The following is a 20,687-nucleotide window of genomic DNA, read 5'->3' on the forward strand; positions in this document are numbered from 1 at the left end:
TATTGCGTACACTGAATACACATTTCAAATAAATCCATTTCATGAACACAAGAGTATGCATAAAAAATGTAGGCATAAAGAAAGTAGTGTGGAGGTCCAACATTTATAGTGTCCACAGTCAATAATTAACCAAATTAGGTGCACAACAATAGTTCATTGATTGATTCACAAAGTGCATGTATTAGATTATAAGTAATACAGTCAATAAATACATAAGCACATTTGTAATAAAAACACAATAATAAATCGTTCCAGTAGTACACCAATGTTAATAAAAAAATAAATGTCGATTACAAAAGGGTGATAAGGTCATAGTTTTTCATTAAAGCCCAAAGGTGTGTAGGCAAATCATACTGTATCTTCTCAAAACCAAATTGGGTACAGCTTTTCTGGAGCCATCACTAAACCCAGAAATGCAACAGCCCATGGTAATGTCTGCATTATAATCCAGTTGTCAGGTGTAGCATTTCAGAAACATAACCTACGCAATTTGGTTTGCTCACTAATCAGCATTAGCATTGTATTTGCTAACTGTTTTTAAAACTTTAGCTATGACCTGGGAAGTTTTAGAATGAACATTGTCAAGCAACTTAAAGACTTATAGCTTGGTTTTACAGAGGAAACATTTGGGGTACCTGATAAAGGCTGTTGTAGAGCTTTTCCCAATGTGTGCTTTATAACTTAAAAGACTAAGCAGTACTAAAATAAATTGCTTTCATGGTTGATTCACTGTTGAATCAAAAAATGTTAATTAAAGGTGACACTTTTACTCTTATTTAGATCATGGGCATAATCTAAATAACATGTTATTTCTACAGTGCTGTAGTTCATTGTACCCTACAGATGTGATCTATTTACATATTTTTACATTTCAACATATAGCTCCATCAACCAGCACAGCCACCGGTGGGTCCAGCAACATCACAGGCCAATCTTCTGCACTTGGCTCACAATCAGGCATCAATGGCTCAAAGTCCAGTTCGCCAAACTTCCTCTTCTTCCTCTTCATCTTCCTCTTCTTCAGCTTTGAGTGTTGGCCAGTTAGTCAGCAGTAAGTATTTCTCTTCTAAATATCATATCCTAATGTGTATGCTGTGTACATTGCTTCCTCCATAAAGTATTCTTTGTCTATCATCTTCCTACTTTTTCTTTCTATTAGGTGCAGATTTTCTTTTTGTACACATTTTACAATTCAGAGCTGCTGCATGTTACAGCTCAATTTCTTAATAGGCAAAATTGAAGATGCCTCTAACAAACCCTAAGCAGACATCTGTATAACAGAGAAATAATTTATAAAGTGCTATGTATACCTCCATGTATATATATATAGATATATAGATAGATAGATAGATAGATAGATAGATTTGTGTATGTATATGGCCTGACTCGCCACCCAGATTACATTAAACAGGTGGCAGGTCCGTCCATTGCCACTACAGAATTATCACCACCACCGACGCTTGGCATTTACACCTTGCTGGGCTTGCTGGGAAAATGTACCCCACCCCCAAGTGTAATATGCAATACTACATGAAGATGTATCTCATGTCAGTGCTGTGAAACTGCCCTAATTTACCAGAGACACCTATTCTCTTGGAGAACACAGATATCTGTATAATAGACACAATATCAATCGCTGGGAATGTAAATGTTAAAAAGCTACTTTTTCTTGTTTCAGCTTTTACTAATACAATGACATTAGCTAAATCAAGATGACCACAATTGTATTGCTGTAATGTCTACAATAGCAGTGATTCATATCAAAGTGTATTTCTAGAACTGTATTCACATGACTGCCATCAATGAAGATCTGAAAAGAGCTACAATCAAAAATGATATTCACTGTGTGGCTCTATAGTGATTCACGTGTGATATAGTTTAATTATCTTTATTCTGTGTCATACCTGGCAAAAAAATGTTTGATTAGGAATATAATATAATAATAATAATAATAATATAATATATTATTCCACTTATGATCTAATCTTGGTAAAAACTTGTACTGTAATGTGGAAAAACACAAGTGCAATTATTTACATTGGATAAAGATAGTTGGGGTTGGAGAAGGTGCAGACTTCATGTCTCTTAATAATTGCATTTTATGTTTAAATAACATTTGGAATAAACATCAAATGTTGACATTACCACCCAAATCCATACTGTTATGGCCACTCATGAAAAATTAAAGGTTCTAACTTGTCACAGGTTGTCAGGTACATTAAAGGCTGTGACATTTATAAGACCATGCTTTCATCCTATTGTTTGTGTGTTTACATCCACTTTTTGATCTAGAATATATATATATGATATTCAGTATATATGATATTGTTTCTGGTCCTGATGATGAATGAATGTTACAAAGTGACAGGCATCTTGAAACAATAAAGGGCATTATGTAATGTGCATGACTGTAAAAACAGCACAAGGAGCAGTGGGGAACATTTGCCTGTAAAAGAGAAGCATGTCAGAGTTTATGATGAGTGTAAGTTGTCATTTGGTGTGACTTATCCAGCCCTGCAACTGATGCTGCAGTTAGAGGCTCTCTGTCTATTATGAGCAATGTAACTGAGCAACAGTAGGTCAGAGGCAGATGCAAAGCATCATGGGAAATGTAGTTCAGTACCAGAACTCAAACTGTTTGATCAATGCCTACATGGGCCCTATGGTATGCCCGAGAAATGGTAAAAGTGACACTTTTCTATAGTCTGTCCTCCAAAACATCAGCCAAATATTCCTATATTGTATATTATTGGTATTTGCTAAGTAAAGCATTCTTTTCTAATTTAATTTAATTTCTGAGCATGTATAGAGTCCCATAATAGCTAAGAACAATACTTGCTCAAGTAATGGCAATCACTGTATATTAGTACAATCTAAGAAATATCCAAAATGTGATATAAATAACCTTACAAATGTTATGATAATTATTGTTTATTCGCAATTCCCAGAACATTTTGTTTATTTGATGATGTCTAAGTAAAAATATTGCACTACAGCAATTCATTATCGAGGACCATGAAATATTTCTATAATGTGTCATTTAGATTGCTGTATGTTTTTTTGATATATTGAAATTGTAGGTTGGTTCCATTGCTTTTCAATAATTACATTGATACATAGATAAACAGTATAAAATGATGACAATAGACAATGTTTTGGATGAATATTAGTGTGGTATGTTTCGACAATTACATTTTGAAATTGAGTTAAAAAACAAACAAGAATTAATTTTGTAGAATAAAGATAGGTGATAAATAATATTCCTGGTAATTATAACAATATAAATATGAATACAGGTGTGCGTTACGTTAATTACATGCAATGAATAACTGTTTCTGCTGCTGGGTGTGCGAACCTGCAATATTTTAGTATTTTGGCATTTTTTAACGTTTGAATAAATAAATTTGCTATCATTAACTTGTTCTGTTCCATTTGAAGATTGTATACTACGTACGTTTTACACAGCTACTTGAAACACTTTCAAATTTATAGACCTATGCAAAGTCAATAACTTTTATATAGAGCACATAAAAACATTTGATGGATTTAGTTAGTCAAGTCATCTCAGCATAGCTGCATCTTCTATCTCCCTGTATCGACGAGCAGTGTCTGTGGTAATAATGAAAGTCAATTGACACATCAGGGCTTGCATGGGAAGGAGAGTTAAGTGAGGAATTAGTGAATGTGGTTTGTGTGTGGTAAGAAAATGCACAAAATAACATACTTATTGCAGTTCACTATAATAGTAATAATAATAATAATAATAAAAATAATATTAGTACATACATAGAATTAAATTATACTTATGCATTACTTATTAAAAAAAATAATCTCTGCGAGTAATTGCTTGTTAAATCCAGAGGAAGAATCCTCCTACTTGCTTTACATATATACCAAGTGGCAGAACTATCGCCCCTGGCAATGCCCACTTGGAGTTTCACTGCACATGTACTGGCCTCCATGCATGCTTAGAAGGGCAGAGTGGGGAACCAGGAGACGCCATACTGCATCACAAGATAAATAAAGTGCCATTATGTATTCCAACTGAACAATGCCCTAATAGTATATGCAGACTTAGAACACCACATGGACAGTCCACGTAGCAAGATTTGGGGACTGGCTATGTGGTGTTCTAAGTCTGCATATACCATTAGGGTATTCTTCAATTGGAATACATGAAGGCACTTCATTTATCTTGTGATTCAGTATGGCATCTCCCATTTGAATTAATTGGTGCAAAAATGTATGAATGTATGGTTTATGTAAAGTGGGTTCTCAGTGCTGATTAACCCACATGTTTTAATAAATTTTAACGTTAAATAACGGAAAAAGAAACCATTCTTTGAAGTAGTGTAATTTTAGCTAAAATGCTTTTTAAACAAGTATTGATAAAATAAATCTCAATTGGTGCTGTTTGGTTATCTAACTTGCATATCTCTTTTTAAATCTAAACATGCCATCCAATCTCACTCTATGGAGAGAAATCAGTTAGTCGTGAGGTGCCATCATAGCTCTCCGGTACAGTCCGCAGACACCACGTTTTTACTCAGATCTCCGCTCATTTTCCCTCTCATCCAATAGAAATCCAAGGAGAAAAGAAGCAGACATTTGATAATGTATTGGCCGGCAATGTGCACAGCCAAGGAAATGTCCGGTGGCAACTTGTGGCTAATTTAACCCCCCCCCCTTTAATCCCTGACAATACCTTTGCAGTCAGTTATCTCCTATATTGTTCCTTTTTCCACTTATGTGCTACAGATCAGGATGAGCAGTCGACTAAAAGGGTAAGATTCTCTCTCTCTCTCTCTCTCTCTCTCTCTCTCTCTCTCTCGAAGTGAGAGAGAGAGAGAGAGAGAGAGAGTATATATTTCATCTTAGTAGGTGAAATCTGTGAATTTTTTGTCACATTTTTTTATAGCCTCAGACAGATTTTCATCTAGTGCAGAGAGTACAGCAGTGCTGTATTGATTTCAAGACCAACAAAAATAATATATTTGCCTGATTGTGTAAATACCTGACTTACGATCAGAAAAAGCAATGTATAAAGTAAACATTTGTACAAGCCAATAAATAAAAGTTATTTTGAGGTGGGTAACTCTTTTAGTATATATAGTTTGTTTAAGTACAAAAGTTAGTGGTGAAAGTGGAAATTTAGAGGTGGTGGTATGGAAAATGGAAGTAAATGTAATTTGATAGTGTTATAATCAGAGCAGTTCAAAGCATTAGCAGAAGTCCCTTTCGACCACTGCCCATATGGAAACTCTAAATATACAAGACAGCAATCACTATACAGTCTGTAAATCTGACAATGGTATTCTGTCATTAGGCACATGCATAACCCTGGATATTCCCAGAAGTCTCTAATACCACTAGAAAACTCTGTCCCTCTTTGTTATATGTCCTCCCTGCTTTTACCCAAAGATTATTATTATTATTATGACATGTAAACAAATTGATAATATAGGAAACAGACATATCATAGACATGAACAGGAGTGTATTACGGGTGCCCGATATTGTCCTGATTCCTTTGTGCAGGGCAGTGTTATTTGTAAGCTTGTTCATAATGGAATATATATATATATAATATTTGTTATATGCTTGGTATGTATTATTTGAATATGAATTAATTGAGTATGTTTATACATTGGTATATAAACATTTTATTGAAAGAGAAAGTAACAATATACCTTACAAAAATCTTAATTTGACCTACATAATATCATAAATCACCAAATAAAACATGACACCCAAATAAACACAATTAAAATAAATTAATTTATTAAATAAAATAATCCAGAGATCCCAATTATTCTATGAGTCATATATCTTTCAGAAACTCCCCATCAGCAATGCATGCTATGTCACAAAAAATATTTACTCCGATACAATACAATAATTAATTGTGACAATCAAATCCTCCTACGTTCTAACCTAGGATGAGCCTGTATGCTTCCAGTCATCTAAATATACTGTGTCTCTAGGTAGTAATTCAATACCATTTCTAATAGCCCTACAATATTTAATCACCTGAACATAATTTAGATAGAAAACACATAAGTGGAAGCATGATATAGTTTACAACATTGTCTTGTCATTCATTCTAAGATTCTGGGGTAGATACATTGATTATGTGATCATGATATGTGATGGAGATATGTCTTTTCTGATGCATTTGTGTAGTATACTGCTTGCAATTCTATGAATAGTGACAACTGAGATATGGTGAATGAGGTGGGTGATGATGGATTTTTAATGACAAGACTAGAAGATCCATAGCATTGAATTCATTACTGAATAAAGAGAGTTGCCATCCACTACAAGCAGAAAAGGAATCCCACAACATTACTGCAGTTGCATATAGTAGGAATTGGAGCGCACATTGGAGTTAATTAAGCACCTATGATTCCTGGCAGTTCAAGATGAGTCATAAGCAAATTAATCAATGAATGTAGATAAAATGTAAGAGTACAATGTAATTGGACTATGTCCTATTGGATTTGTCAAACCCTTTTGTGTAAAATATATTCTTTGCCACAATTAGGCCCAGTCCTGCCAGTAAGTTGTTATAGAAATATGGTGACACCTCAGGATTCGCCAACACAAAAGATATTCTGGGTCTTTAGTACTTAGTGTAAGAAGCTTACCTGTTCCACGTTCCCGTTCCCTTTTTGCTGCAGATCGGGCTACCCAACTTCCGGATATTATCATTCGGCAGTGTGATCATGTGACTGTCAAGGCTGGGAATTCAAATCCCCTTGCAATTTAGCCCATCTCTGACACTGGAACTGAGTCAGAGCAACAGTTCCTGTCAGCATCTGACTCAGCTCTCTGTTCCCAGCGTTCAGTCTGCTCCTTGTGTATTCTGTACTTGTGCTTCACCCCTCTAGTGTTGATCAGGCTTCCTGACTATGTTTTTGGATCTCCCTTCGGTACCTGTATTTTGTGGACTTCTCTCCTGACTCTGGCTGCTCCATTCTCCCTTGTACCGCGCAGCCCAATTGTTTACCTGACCCCCGGCTACCCTGATATTGACTTGAATCCTCTCTCTGACCTGCATTACCTGTTGTGCTCTGTCCTCTGGCGACCGGCTCTGTTTCCTACCGCAACCTCTCTAGCTTCTCTCCTCTCACGGCAGGGGTCTCCCCTAGGGAACGCGACCTGCGAACCTCGAGCAGCAAAGCCCACATTACCTTGCAGAGATTCTTGGTGAAGAAATTGGGGTTCTTTACACTCCGCACCCTTGACAAAGCCTGTGTAAATCCTGACTGATTAGGTTGTTACTCCCGTGTGCTTAAGTCTTAGGTAAATTATAAAATAATATGAATATATCTGTTTTTATGAGTGAGAGGTGAAAATGTTGTGTAACATTATAACTGAAGATGACAGAAAACTACACCTAATAAAGAACTGGAAGTTGCTCAATCAATTTATAGGCTATAGCAGGTGCTTGAAAGGGTGGGGTTATCCTAAAAGGAACAAACACACAGAGAGATCCCCCAACACTACACCTCCCCATTTTAATATGTTTTATGTCAGCTTCCAGTTTAATCTGAACTTTCTATTGTTCCAAATAAAGGAGAAAAAGTAGACATATATTTTGTTATTGATGAGAATTAAACACAGGACACTGCTGAACAGCACTCAAAATGTTTGCGAAGTGTACCATCTTAACTAGATTCACTCTATCAAGTATAAATAGTGACAATTTTTTTTTAAAATCAAGTTTTTTTATTGCTATTTCAAGGTACAAACATACAGAACAAAAAATAACATAAAGAAAAAGAAAAACAATTGCAAGTATAACACAATCAGTGTTAGGAGAATTATCTATATTAGAACATTGCAAAAAAAATATCATATGTGCTAATCTCATTAAGGAACATGAACCATATATGCCCATACTTGAGTATTTATCGAGATATAAGATTTGACATTTAGCATTTGACATTTAGCATTAGACATGGGGACCCGAAGACTCATGCGTTCGGGACCCATTGGCTCAGGGAAGCTAGTGCAAAGGAAAACTCAAGCCACCTATACCATATGTCCTCAAATTTTTTTAGGGCCTGTCTCCTGGTAAGCACAAACCTCTCATGCCCTATAGTAGTGTCGACCAATGCTTTCCAATTTTTAATCACGGAACTTGCCGGGGCTAACCTTAGCCACCAATGTAAAGTTGCATTAGCTCATTGACCTTATCCTTCAGGCGGAGCCCAAAGAGACAGGCGGCCGGTGACCGAAAGGGCACCTCAATTCCAGTTTTTTAAATACAGTGAGTTACTGTAAGCCAATAGGTTTGTATGCGAGGTCACTCCCAAAGAAGGTGCCAAAGATTACCATTTTCTGAATTACATTTCTGGCACTTGGGAGTGTTATCAGGGCGGGAATTTTGCCAAACTAATAGGGATCAAGTAAGCCCTATGCAAAATGAAAACTTGTATTTGTTGGAACTTTAAGGACGCTGTGTAACCGCTAGTGCTGTCCAGTACCATCCCCCAGTCCTTATCTATTAAAGGCCCTAGATCTATTTCCCACTGATTTCTCAGGCCATTCAAATCCTCCACTGTGGATTCATATAAGAGATACGAGTACATATGTGAAATCAAGCCCTTGTGACCAAGGACCTGTATGTGCTTCCTCAGTGGGGCCATAACAATTACCGGTGGTTCCCCCTTATATTATGTGGTTATAGCATGTCGTAAATTGGAGGTAGGAGAAGAAAATTGTTCTGGGTATGGAGAATTCTCTGGATAACTGTTCAAAAAATTTGAGAACATTTGTGTCATATAATTAACTTAGAACCACTGCACCATATTGGGACCACTGCCTGGACTCCTCCACTGTGTCCAATTCCTTTAATTTCTTTGTCCCCCAAATAGGTGTGCATGGGTCAGTATCAGTATAACCTACCATTTTATTACTAATTGTCCAAATCCTAATTGCTTGTATCAGAAGCGGGGAAGACCATGAATTAAGTCGTCCTGAAAGGCAGGGCTGCCATCAGGGGGGTACGGGGGGTACTGTTGAATCGGGCCCGTGCTCACCAGGAGGCCTGGCGGCGGCGCAAACCAAACTTACCACGGGGCCCACTGTCTTCCAGGCTCCGTTTGTCTTCACTGCGTCTCCGCTGGTCTGCGCTGCTTTCCGCTACTGTCTGTTGCTGTCTTCAGCCTGGCTGTCAGCGTGACAGCCAGGCAGCAGAATGCGATCGCAGGGGTGGAGGAATCATTCCCCTGCGATCATGTGATCTTGTGATTATTACAGCCAGGCAGCTGCCAATCATGATCGCAAGGGAATCATTGTTCCGCCCCTGTGATCATGTGATCTTCCCTTCTCACTGATTGTGTGGTGTGACCTGAAGTCACACCACTGTTCCCGCCGCTGCAGAAGAAGAAGGAGCAGCGAGCAGTAGCTGCAACATCTCAAACTGTAAGTATATTTTAAAGATTTTTTTTTCAGGTTTTTCTGTTTGGGGGGGTTGCTTATTGGGGGGAGGGGGCACTCATCGGGGCTCGTCATTTGTACTGGGCCCCATTATTTCTGATGGCGGCCCTGCTGACAGGAGTGACTATAAAGGTGCATGGTTTGCATTAAATTGGCACACTAATTCCCAATGTAGATCATGATATTCAGGATCAAAAACCCATGCACTGAGATGGGTCAACTGAGAGGCAATATAATACAATGTCAAGTTAGGAAGCGCAAGGTCACCAGAGGATCTGGACCTGAATAGCGAGCTAAGCTTAACCCTCGCCCTCCCTCCCTTTCCAAAACAGAGAGACCAAATATTGGTCAATGCTACGAAAAATGGAAGGTGGGATATATATGACTGCTGAAGTATATATAAAATTTATGGCTGTAGCACCATCAAATTCATCCTGCCAGAGATCGAAAGCAGGAGCTTCCTCCAAGCATGAATTTTCAATTTAAGATACTCAATTTGAGATTGTAAGTTCAGCTCTACATATTATGAATGGGAATTAGTAATCCATATTCCCGGATATTTGAATTTGGGTGTCCATTTTAATTGGAGAACTTTCAATGGTGTCACGGGACATTCTTAGCCCAAAGGAAGCACGCTAAATTTGTCCCAATTGATTTTCAATCTGGAAAAACACCCACATTTGTCAGCTACCCGCAAGAAAGATATTAGGGAGGCATCATGGTCCAAAAGAAACAGCAACATATCGTCGGCGTATAATGCCACCTTATCCTCCCTATGTGCTGCTTTAAGTTCTTTAATTTGTTTATCATGATGGATCAGACAAGCAAAAGGGCTCTATTACATGTGCAAACAGAGCCGGGGACAGTGGGCATCCAATTGGAATGGCTGAGAAAGATATTAACGCATATGCGTGCTACTTGGTGAGAGTACAGGAGCTTAACCCAAGTTATAAATTTAGGACCCAACCCAAAGCAGGATAGCACCTCCCACAGATGCGGCCACTTTGCCGATTCAAACGCTTTGGCTGCGTCCAAGAACACCACAACTTTAGTCTGTGAGGGAGGTCACCACACAGCCTCCTAAGATTATTAGATGTGGACTTGCCTGGCATGAATCCCGTTTGATCAGGATGTATCAGTTCCAATACCACCGTGTTCAACCTCAAAGCCAGTAGTTTAGCCAAAATTTTTACATCAGTTGTCAAAAGTGAACTCGGTGATAGGACTTGGGATATAATGGATCTTTCCCTGATTTAGACAGCAAAACCACTATTGCTTCCACCATGAAAGGGGAGAGGGTGCCGGCCTCGCAAAGTTTGCTGAATTCTCCAATAACTTACATAAAAAGACCAATGTTTTTTATACAGTTCTATAGGTATGCCATCCACTCCAGGGGCTTTACCATTAAGGAACGACATGATAGCCATGTCAATTTCTAAGATAGGGACAATTTAAAGAAATAATACTCAAATATATTAAATCTGTAAAAGATCAATACATATGGATGCCCAGATATGTTACATTTGTGTACTATCATTGATGGTACTGTAGAGTGTGCAGAGAAAACAACTGTTAATGTTTGGGTCTTATCCCAGCTAATTTTCAATCCAGAACAGGTACCGAAACTCACTTAATGAAGGATAGATCATTAAAGAAGAACAGTATCTGAATAAAGGCTAACAGTTTTTGCATAAATGCTAACAGTAACTGCATAAAGATGTTAAGGCTCACGACCACCAAGATGAGCTTTTAGATCAGATAGTGTAGATGTCTTCTTCTTTAGCAGCCACTTTTCCCGTAGAGCTTTATGTGCTCACAGGTACGTGGATGCCCCCAGGTCTTAAGCTCAGTGTAGCAAAGGCTCATCTATGATGGCCGTAGTGCAGATGGAACCAGAGGCTCCAGCCCAAGCTGGAGAAGGGTGGTCAGTGGCAGACCAAACAGGTAAATTAAACAATTAGTGCAGCTGTGTGTACAATGTTAAATTAACTGCTGCGGTACGGGAAAAGCAAGAAAGGAGTGAATTGATAGTTATGGATACAAAAGATATTTATAGATAAATAAAATATTGTTATGATTTATCTCTATAATAAAATAAACAACATCAAAGCAAGATACATACATTCAAAAGGTGATCAGCTTATATCAGTGATGGCTAACCTTTTCAGCTTGGTGTGGTGAAAATCGTAAAAAAGTGTAGCCTTCCTTGGGTCGCGTGTCATTTCAAGAAATATCCATAATTTGGTGATATTTGCAGCCCTAATAAAGAAAGAGTTATATTTTTAACTGGAATTTATCTTACTCTGCCCTGCAGATATTTACATTACCCCATCCTACATTCATAGTCCCCCCTGCAGGTATTTCTTTACCCCCCCCCCCACAGCCAGTTTTAGTTGCTCCCCTTTCAGATATTTTCTTCCCCCCCTCCTACAGCCATGAACCCCCCTCCTACAGTCTTTGCCCCATATGCAGTAATTTTTACTTATCCCCCACATGTATTTTCTTTTCTCCTCCCTCCTACAGCCATTGCCCAGTATTCTTTACTCATTGACACACCCCCCCTGCAGGTATTACCTTAACTGGTATTTGCTAAGGCTGCCGGCATTCACTCTGCGCCTCCAGAAGAAAGACTGTGCACCGCGTCACATCGGGAGCGCTGGGAGCCAGAAGTAGAGGGAAAGTGCCAGGGGCAGCTTAGAGCTGGGAGCCGGAAGCACCGGGGGCAGGTGGGAGTCGGGAGCCGGACCGGCCCATCTAGCCATTGCCCCTTTTGGCAAATGTCAGAAGTGCCAGATGGCCAGTCCAGCCCTGCGTGTCAGTCAAATTGACTCAGCGTGTCCAGAGTGACACGCATGTCATAGGTTCGCCATCACGGCCTTATATGATTAATCCTGGCCAAAACCAAAGTTCATATGAAGCGAGCAATGGTCCTTACCAATAGGACAATAGTCCAGTATTATATTTAAATGTGCACCAATGGTATGTCTACGGAGTTCAAAAGACAAATGTCATCACAAACTTCCGTTAGAATAATCAAAGGAACTTTCTATATGAGTTACTGAACTTCATTATATAGAAAGTAGCTCTAACTCACGTTTCCTGATCCACGCAGTTTCAAAATGAAGGCTTCGAAGAGAAAGCATTTCCTTCAATATTGATCCTTTAGTTACCTCCCCATAGTCCGGGTGGCAGATGAAAACCTGGGTCCAATACTGAGAAGGTTGAATTCTGAGTGCACATATACAGTTACAAGTTTGGCTTCCGACTTAAGTATTTTTTTAGGGATGGAAATTAAGTGCCCCACCCCCTTATTCTCTCCTAGCAGCAGCGGGCTGCCTGTGGCAGTACACTATATACATATGCTTGTCAACAGAGAAAGCCAGGTAGGGGAGGCTGGCTGGACACTTTGAATGTATTTAAAACACAATCAGCCTGGCTTGGCAGGATTCTCTGCCAGCCTCTCAGCCAACATACACATGTATTTAGTGTGCGGCCTCAGGTACCTCGTCCCTGATGGAGGGGATTTGGGGGGATTGCCCCGAGCCTCCCCTGTCTGAATCTGCCACTGCCACAAAGTGTCAAAACTCTTGGCTATTTTGAGGGTCACCAAAACAATTGGCAGGGCTCTTATCTTGCCTCCACAAATTTAGTAAGAACCCATTTAATAGGGCAGTTTGTATCAAACACATTTTGTGACTTGTATTGCTCACTTGGTACATTCTAATTTTGGGAAACAAGTTACCCCTCGGTTATTGCATTGGGGAATGGAGACCCTCTAATCTGATTTGACAAAAGATGCCCTGACTACATTCTTTCACCTTGGTAATAAGAGTTTAACCATACATATGATAAAAACTAGTGAGTAGGAACTGTTTAATCCTAAAGGTTTTCCATTTAGGATGATCGTTTTAGACTATAATTCCATATAGCTTCAAAATGTCATTTTAATTCTAACATTATTTTCATATATTTTTTTAATGCATAAGTTACTGGATCTTAAATATGAATTTTAAAGAAATAGAATAGAATAACCTTATTTTGGACTGTGTGATATCTTGTAGACATTGTTAACAGTAAATGTATACAGTAGACACTTCCACTTGCCCGTAGACCTGTTATCAGAGTCATCTGTGCAAGCACTAACATTTATACCCAAGCTGAGTGACATCACAGAAGCTATTTATGTTGTAGATCACTGAAATGATCAGTGTGGTCTCATCCTACCTGAATTGTTTAATTGAATGGAGGGAAACTACTTGTTTCTTTACATTTTTGTTATGGGTACAAAAACTGATACACTAGTTTAGGAATATAGTTTCAAAATTGTATTGGGATGTTTTGAATATAGGAGAGGGGTGCCCTACTGAGATATTTGCTTTGGATCCATTAACATCTTATTGACAATGTCCAGTGACATATTTTTATTAAATCCTAAGACTGTCCTTGAAAATCAGGGACAGTTGTTAACTATATATGTTTTACAATAAATAACCAGAGTTATAGCTATTAGCCAACGCTAGATTTATTAAGATTGTTAAATTATATTAAAAAAAGTTTTATGATACTATTTATGATTCCTCTACAACTATGGTACATTTATATTGGCACACATCAATTTAACACTTGAATTTTTATGAAATTTATAAGTGAGATTTATTTTCTCTAGTACCTCTCTTTAGCCAACAATTGGTAACTGAAAAAAAGTTTTGGCCTCCAGCAGTTATGTCATTTCCCTTCATAAGTCTAAAATTGACTGCATTATCTGGCACCAAAGGAATCTTCCTCGCCCAGTGTGTGTCTACAATTAGATACCCTTTTGAGAAGAAAAAGCTTGGCTACAAGCTTTGATATAATAAGTAAACATTGGGCTTGTCTGTGCGCACTGCTTTTTTATTTGTAACATGACAATGTTAAAGAAGAGCTAAAGGCTAAAAAAATTCAGGTGAAGGTGATTTTAATTTATTGGCTTGTACATGTTCTCCTGCAACTTTTACAAAATACATTAAATAATCTTTCCAGGGTCCTTGTTTGCATTTCAGCTATGCCTTTATATAATCATATGTATTTGTTATTACATTGCCCATCACAAAACTAGGCTCTACATGCATTGGTATCAATTACTGCAGTTCTAGCTATGCATATCAATAGCATCTCTGATTGATAAGCCAGACAGTCAAACAGTCCCATTTTTTTTACGATGACTCCCTTCCCTACCTTTCTTTCTAAATTGTCCTGAATTTTTAGCCGTTGACCTATATGGATTATTTCCTTCAAGTGTCTCTCTTGTTACTAAATTCACGTCTACGAATCCATAATGTGCATTCTTGTGTTAGTAAGAAATGTTTTATGCCCTTTATATCCGAAGGTGTATTGAAGTATCTATGTTTGTCTATGAATATAAACAGAAGACCCTCACTTTGCATTAATATATTATGTTGTACCCATGTCTATTGTTGGGAGCTATTATTCTTTTTTATAACTGATTTCATACATTTTTACTTTTACTAAGCAATGTGAAATGTTATCACTTTAACTTATTCACACATATAAAACATGGTGCTCTCTTACCATTTTTTCCACAGATCCACAAACTGCCAGTGGTGAGGTTGATGGAGTAAATCTGGAAGAAATAAGAGAGTTTGCTAAAGCTTTTAAAATCCGACGCCTTTCACTTGGTCTGACTCAAACACAAGTGGGACAGGCCTTAAGTGCAACAGAAGGCCCAGCTTACAGCCAGTCTGCCATCTGCAGGTAAGGTGTCATACAACACTCTTGGGTCACCCTACATTAATTGTGCATGAATTGCATGAGTATCTGCTAGTACAGTGTTGGCTAACCTGTGACACTCCAGGTGTTGTGAAACTACAGGTCCCAGCATGCTTTGCCAATATATAGCAGCTTATTGCTGGAAGTGTATGCTGGGACTTGTAGTTTCACAACACCTGGAGTGTCACAGGTTAGCCAACACTGTGCTAGTACCATATATTTTACCTTCCTTAAAAAAACTCAATTTATTTTGATGGAAAGCTGTAAAAAAATACCCCTCAATTATTAATAAGACAATTGTTATTAACTTTTCTGCTACCTTCTGGTGGAGTAATACGCATACATTAAAGCATTTCCTGATCATTCTGCTTCTGACCTGGATGGTTTCACTACCATGTATCAATCCAGTTTGAAAACATAGTAGTAAGTACTTACTCTTGCTCCCTTTCCCTTACTCTTACTCTCTGCTTACTCTTACACCCTATTCATTACAATAAATCTTGGCAGACAACAAAGATGATTGTTACTTTGTTACATTGTTGCAACAATGTTGTAGTTCTCCAAAAAACAGTTAACTCTTACTGTTGCATAGAACGTAATTATTGTGGGCGTGATTCATTAAGACATGTAAAACAAATGTACTGTGTGTTTTTTTAACGCATGTAATTAGGGCTTTCGCATGTCTTTATTCAACTACAAGCAGATCTGAAGAAATGTCTCTTTTTGATTACAGGCCTAGTTGCACTCTTCTTTGACAGACACAATACACTGCAGGATACGTCCAATACATATGTGTAAAAATAAAGTCCCAAAAGAATGCAAAGAAATTTTTTTAATTATTATCACCTGTTAATTGTATAAAATGAATGAAAAAACATTTTAAATTTTTTTTTTTTAAAGTATTTTTTTCTCCATGCCTTCCCCCCATAAAATACATTTATCAGGATGGTATTAATTTATACTGTAATATCTTTACGGATGCTCCTGATTGCAAACACATGTTCTAGCATGCATACACGCTCAATGGGCAGTTACACATGACCTGTAGCTGGTGCAAGTGATATGACAGAAAAGCACATACCTTTAAGATGTCAGCAAATTCTGTATTTATAATTGGGATATGACCATTCCCCTCCCCGTTCCGCCTATGAAATCATAGGCTATCATAAGTGTACTTTGCAACGCAGGGAATTGAATCTGCCTTAAACAGTGGCCAAAAAAAACCATAGACATACATATCAACAATGCGAGTTCGCTGTGGTTTTGAAATTTGCTCCTACTTTATTTAATGTTTTACATTGCACCATAAATTAAAAGTTATATATAATTCTGTGTATTATATTGTGCAGTGTTCCATACTCTTTCCATCCAACTTGTTTTACAGCTCTCTCTCTCTCTCTCTCTCTCTGTCTCTCTCTCTCTTTCTGTTTGTTTATTATATATATATATATATATATATATATATATATATATATACATTTTATTTTGGTCATATTTGCATTGTTTTTTTAGCGCATCAACTTCTATTTGCTCTTCTAAAGCATATTCTGTACATGCATACACACTGTTAGTTTAAACTTGATAAATAAAGCGACAAATACTTAGACAAGAGTTTTCTATTGTTCCCAAGGACCTTGGAGTCTGTCACAAAAAAGCCAACCAAATCTCCACTCATTTAAGTGGATTTTGTTCTTGGTGATCCATGAAATTCTCTGTCTCTTTATCCGCTCTTTATATTTTTAATGTATTCCCTGTAGAACAGAAGTGTACTTTTCCCGCAGTTTAAGACTAAGGTTATAAATAACATCAGTATGGGGTAGTGAGCTTGCAGCTCACATTTTGCTCAATGATTTTCCATAAAACCCATTGATTGTTGTTAAATACAAAAAGCTCCATAGGATCCTTTCACTTGTATGGCATCCCCTACTGTTTTTTCTTATAAGATACCTCCCTGTAGAAAATAACCTTTATTCAGTCTATACAAGGATACTGCTGGGAAATTTGTTTCATGACTTGTATATTGTTATACAAAATATCATGTAGTGACTAATCAACACAGACAAGAAACAGCAATGATCTAAATACTACCTCCCTTTCTGTAGGGTAATGAGTTAGCACTTCCTTTCCTATATGAAGTAACATAATTCATAAAACATGAACACAATGTTATTATTTTTTTTGCCTGAAGAATATTATTTATGATGTTAATATTATTTATATCTGGTATGTGTAATACATTGAAAAGTATACACTATATATACATTTTGCAGATGCACATAGACAACAGTTTTGGGTGCTCACTGCCTTCTTTTTATGCACATAGACAAGTAAATTACAATGGAATAAGCAAAAATAATTTGGGATGGGAACTAGTTTTGACATTAATCTATGATATTCTATGCAACCAGCATATATGGACGGGACATAAACTAAATTAAATGTAAGCTACATACCTAGCTGGTGGTATCCCTAAAACAAATACACATAAGTGAAATAAAACAAAACTTTGATATTTTTTTTTTACTGCTTACAGCTACATAAAGTATTATAAAGTTAAATTAAAGGGGTGTGTAAGTAAAATCTACAATAACATCAATATCATAGTAAACAGTCATAGTTAATGATTGAGAACTCAATGTTCAGCTGATATATCCAAAATCAGCCTATAATTTCAAGTGGACCCTTTTTGTACCCTCCAGGTCCAATTTATTTAGCTAAATACTGCAACAGATAAACAAATACAAATGTAATGAATACAATATACAATCATCACCCATAAAATAATAACAGTCCCAATGTCCCATTACTCTATATCTTATGTAAAATATGAGTAAGATGCTCCAATAAGCACTATTTTGGGAGAAACATGTAAAAGTTGAAAATTAATTGAGATGATATTACAAAAGTTATAGTAAGTAGGACTCTAGTCTGTATGGATGTTTTTACTTTTGCCGTCATGCACATTACTATATGCAACTCCACAAATGTGGGAAACTTCTGAAAAGCAGAAAGTTGACATCTGTATATATGCAAAGCATTTAATTAGGTACAATTCCACAAAAATCATCCTCTGCACATCTGTAGATGTTGGACCGATGATGTATTCAATATTCACGGCTGAGCATTTTCTTTAGCTCTTACAAAGCACATGTTAAAGCAATGTTAATAGCCACTATGATTTAAATGTTAGCCAGAAAATGTGCACTGAAAATCTCTCAACAGCATAAGAAGTATACCTTATTTACAAAAGAAATTACATTCACCAAAACTTTATTAAATGTTGGATTATTGTTCTAGGATTTATTTTAATAAAAAAGCAATACCCAATAGGGCACAACATTTGTAGGTTGGTTTATATTGTCTGTTTACATATTTATGACATAATGTAGTGTTGGATGCAATTTAAGCGTAAACTGTGTCCCGCACTGTACTCGCTCTGCAGGTATCGTATGCAAAGGCCCGTAATGCTGATAAATAAGTAATAAAAAAACATTGCGCCCCCCCCCTAAAAATGTTAACCAGCCTTACTGCTGCTAGCAATAAGTCCGTACAGGCTGAATTGAGTGGGAAAAATTTGACAGACCAAGCTGATGGCAATAAAACAGGGAAACCCACAGCATAGGGTCCCTCTGCCATAATGCCAGACCAACCCTAGGCCTGTCGGTAAGGGGCTGGATTCCCTAGGGAAACTGGATCTTAAAAAAAAACAAGCTAAACATTTCAAATAATAAAAGTTAAGGACATCATATCACCTTTGTTCGCAAACATATGCTACTGGAAATGGCAGATGTATAGAAATAAAATATAAATGAAAAACCCATTCATATGCAAGTTTTAAAATTCAGTATGAAATATGCAAAGGAGTATTACACACATGAATGCTGTTACTATTTCTATAGAATAGAATGTTTCTTTTTAAACATCTATCAGTTGGCTGTTTACTGAACGATCTACACAAGGCTGCAGATAGTGATGATAAAAAACACATGTCTACAAAATCACCACTAGACAGAGTATGGAAACCTTCTGTACACTGTATTAATATGTTACATTTTTTTCCTTTTTTTATTTAAACTGTAAGTTATCCTTTTTTATATTGCTATTGAATGTTTAAAATTTTGCATGTGTGTTTAGTATTGTTTTGTTATGCAGCATATTGTCCTTGTTAACTACCTCTGCCAGTCCATTAGTTAGGCAGGCAGGAAGTCCCACCCTGGCAGAGCATCAGTGTAAGACTCTTCTTTTTCAATTTTCCCCTCAGACACACCATCCTGAGAAGCCACTTTTTCCTACCACAGGAAGCCCAAGAGAACACTATAGCTAGCAGTCTGACAGCCAAACTGAACCCTGGCCTTTTGTATCCTGCCAGGTTTGAAAAGCTGGACATCACCCCTAAAAGTGCCCAGAAGATAAAGCCTGTCCTTGAGAGGTGGATGGCCGAGGCTGAGGCCCGCCACCGAGCAGGTATGCAGAATCTGACGGAATTTATCGGCAGCGAGCCTTCAAAAAAACGGAAGAGGCGCACTTCTTTCACTCCGCAGGCACTAGAGATCTTGAATGCCCATTTTGAGAAGAACACGCACCCTTCTGGGCAGGAAATGACAGAAATCGCAGAGAAGCTGAACTATGACCGAGAAGTTGTCCGGGTTTGGTTCTGCAACAAGCGACAAGCTCTCAAGAACACAATAAAACGTTTAAAACAACCCGAGTCGGGCACAGGAGTCCCTATGGAGTTATTAACGGACTCAATGGAAGAAAATTCCTAAAATTTTGAGATTGAACTCTGTGAAATGCCTGTTCATCAACCTTGTAAGTAAAAAGACTGAAAAACACAGGTGGACAGAACAATTTATTAATGTATTTTTGAGTTTTCCAAATATAATGCACAGCACTTAGTGTTTGTGTATGTGATAGTAGTCCTAAGGAAAAAAATGACAAAAAAAAAACATTTTTTGCTATGGACTTCACAAAAAAACCAAATAACTGCGTACACATTTTTCTGTATATTATGACAATGAGAACAGTGTTTGAGAAACAAGAGAATCTTTTATCTATTTAAAAAGAAAACAAGACTGCCACCTGGAGGATCAATTGTAGACTTTTAGGTTTTAAGTGCTCATTCACTAGCAAATCTTCACTATTAACCAAAGCCAGAAAAATGGTGTTGCAAAACTAGATTGTTGGACTACTCTATAATTAGCGTAATGTTGTTACACATTTCAATTTGTTGTTACTTTATGTTGGGGCTCAAATGATATTTTACCACTATGAGGCACTTATTATTTGTATAAAACATTTGTTGAATATTTTAGGGAACTGCAGTATCATTACATGGTCCCTGTTATACACAGATTCTGTGATTACACATCTAGAGAATGAATTATTATTTGGTTTGCAGTACAAATGAATTATTATCCTTTTGGTGCATGTAGTTTCCATACGCCACAAGGAAAATTCTAAGAGAAGAAATAGGTT

The 20,687-nt window shown here is 37.3% G+C and overlaps 1 protein-coding gene across 1 annotated transcript in view; it reads left to right on the forward strand.

The window, feature by feature from the left end:
* Positions 1 to 20,432, forward strand: part of POU6F2 (POU class 6 homeobox 2) — a 227,367-nt gene extending 206,935 nt beyond the window's left edge. The window contains exons 7-9 of the mRNA XM_075214358.1: positions 883 to 1,051; positions 15,029 to 15,197; positions 19,474 to 20,432. Coding sequence (XP_075070459.1) covers positions 883 to 1,051; positions 15,029 to 15,197; positions 19,474 to 19,978 — 843 coding nt within the window. The 3' untranslated portion in view covers positions 19,979 to 20,432. The remainder of the gene's footprint in view (positions 1 to 882; positions 1,052 to 15,028; positions 15,198 to 19,473) is intronic.
* Positions 20,433 to 20,687: the final 255 nt, after the last annotated feature.

This window comes from Mixophyes fleayi, chromosome 5, assembly GCF_038048845.1.
Source record: "Mixophyes fleayi isolate aMixFle1 chromosome 5, aMixFle1.hap1, whole genome shotgun sequence".
Taxonomy (NCBI): Eukaryota; Metazoa; Chordata; class Amphibia; order Anura; family Limnodynastidae; genus Mixophyes; species Mixophyes fleayi.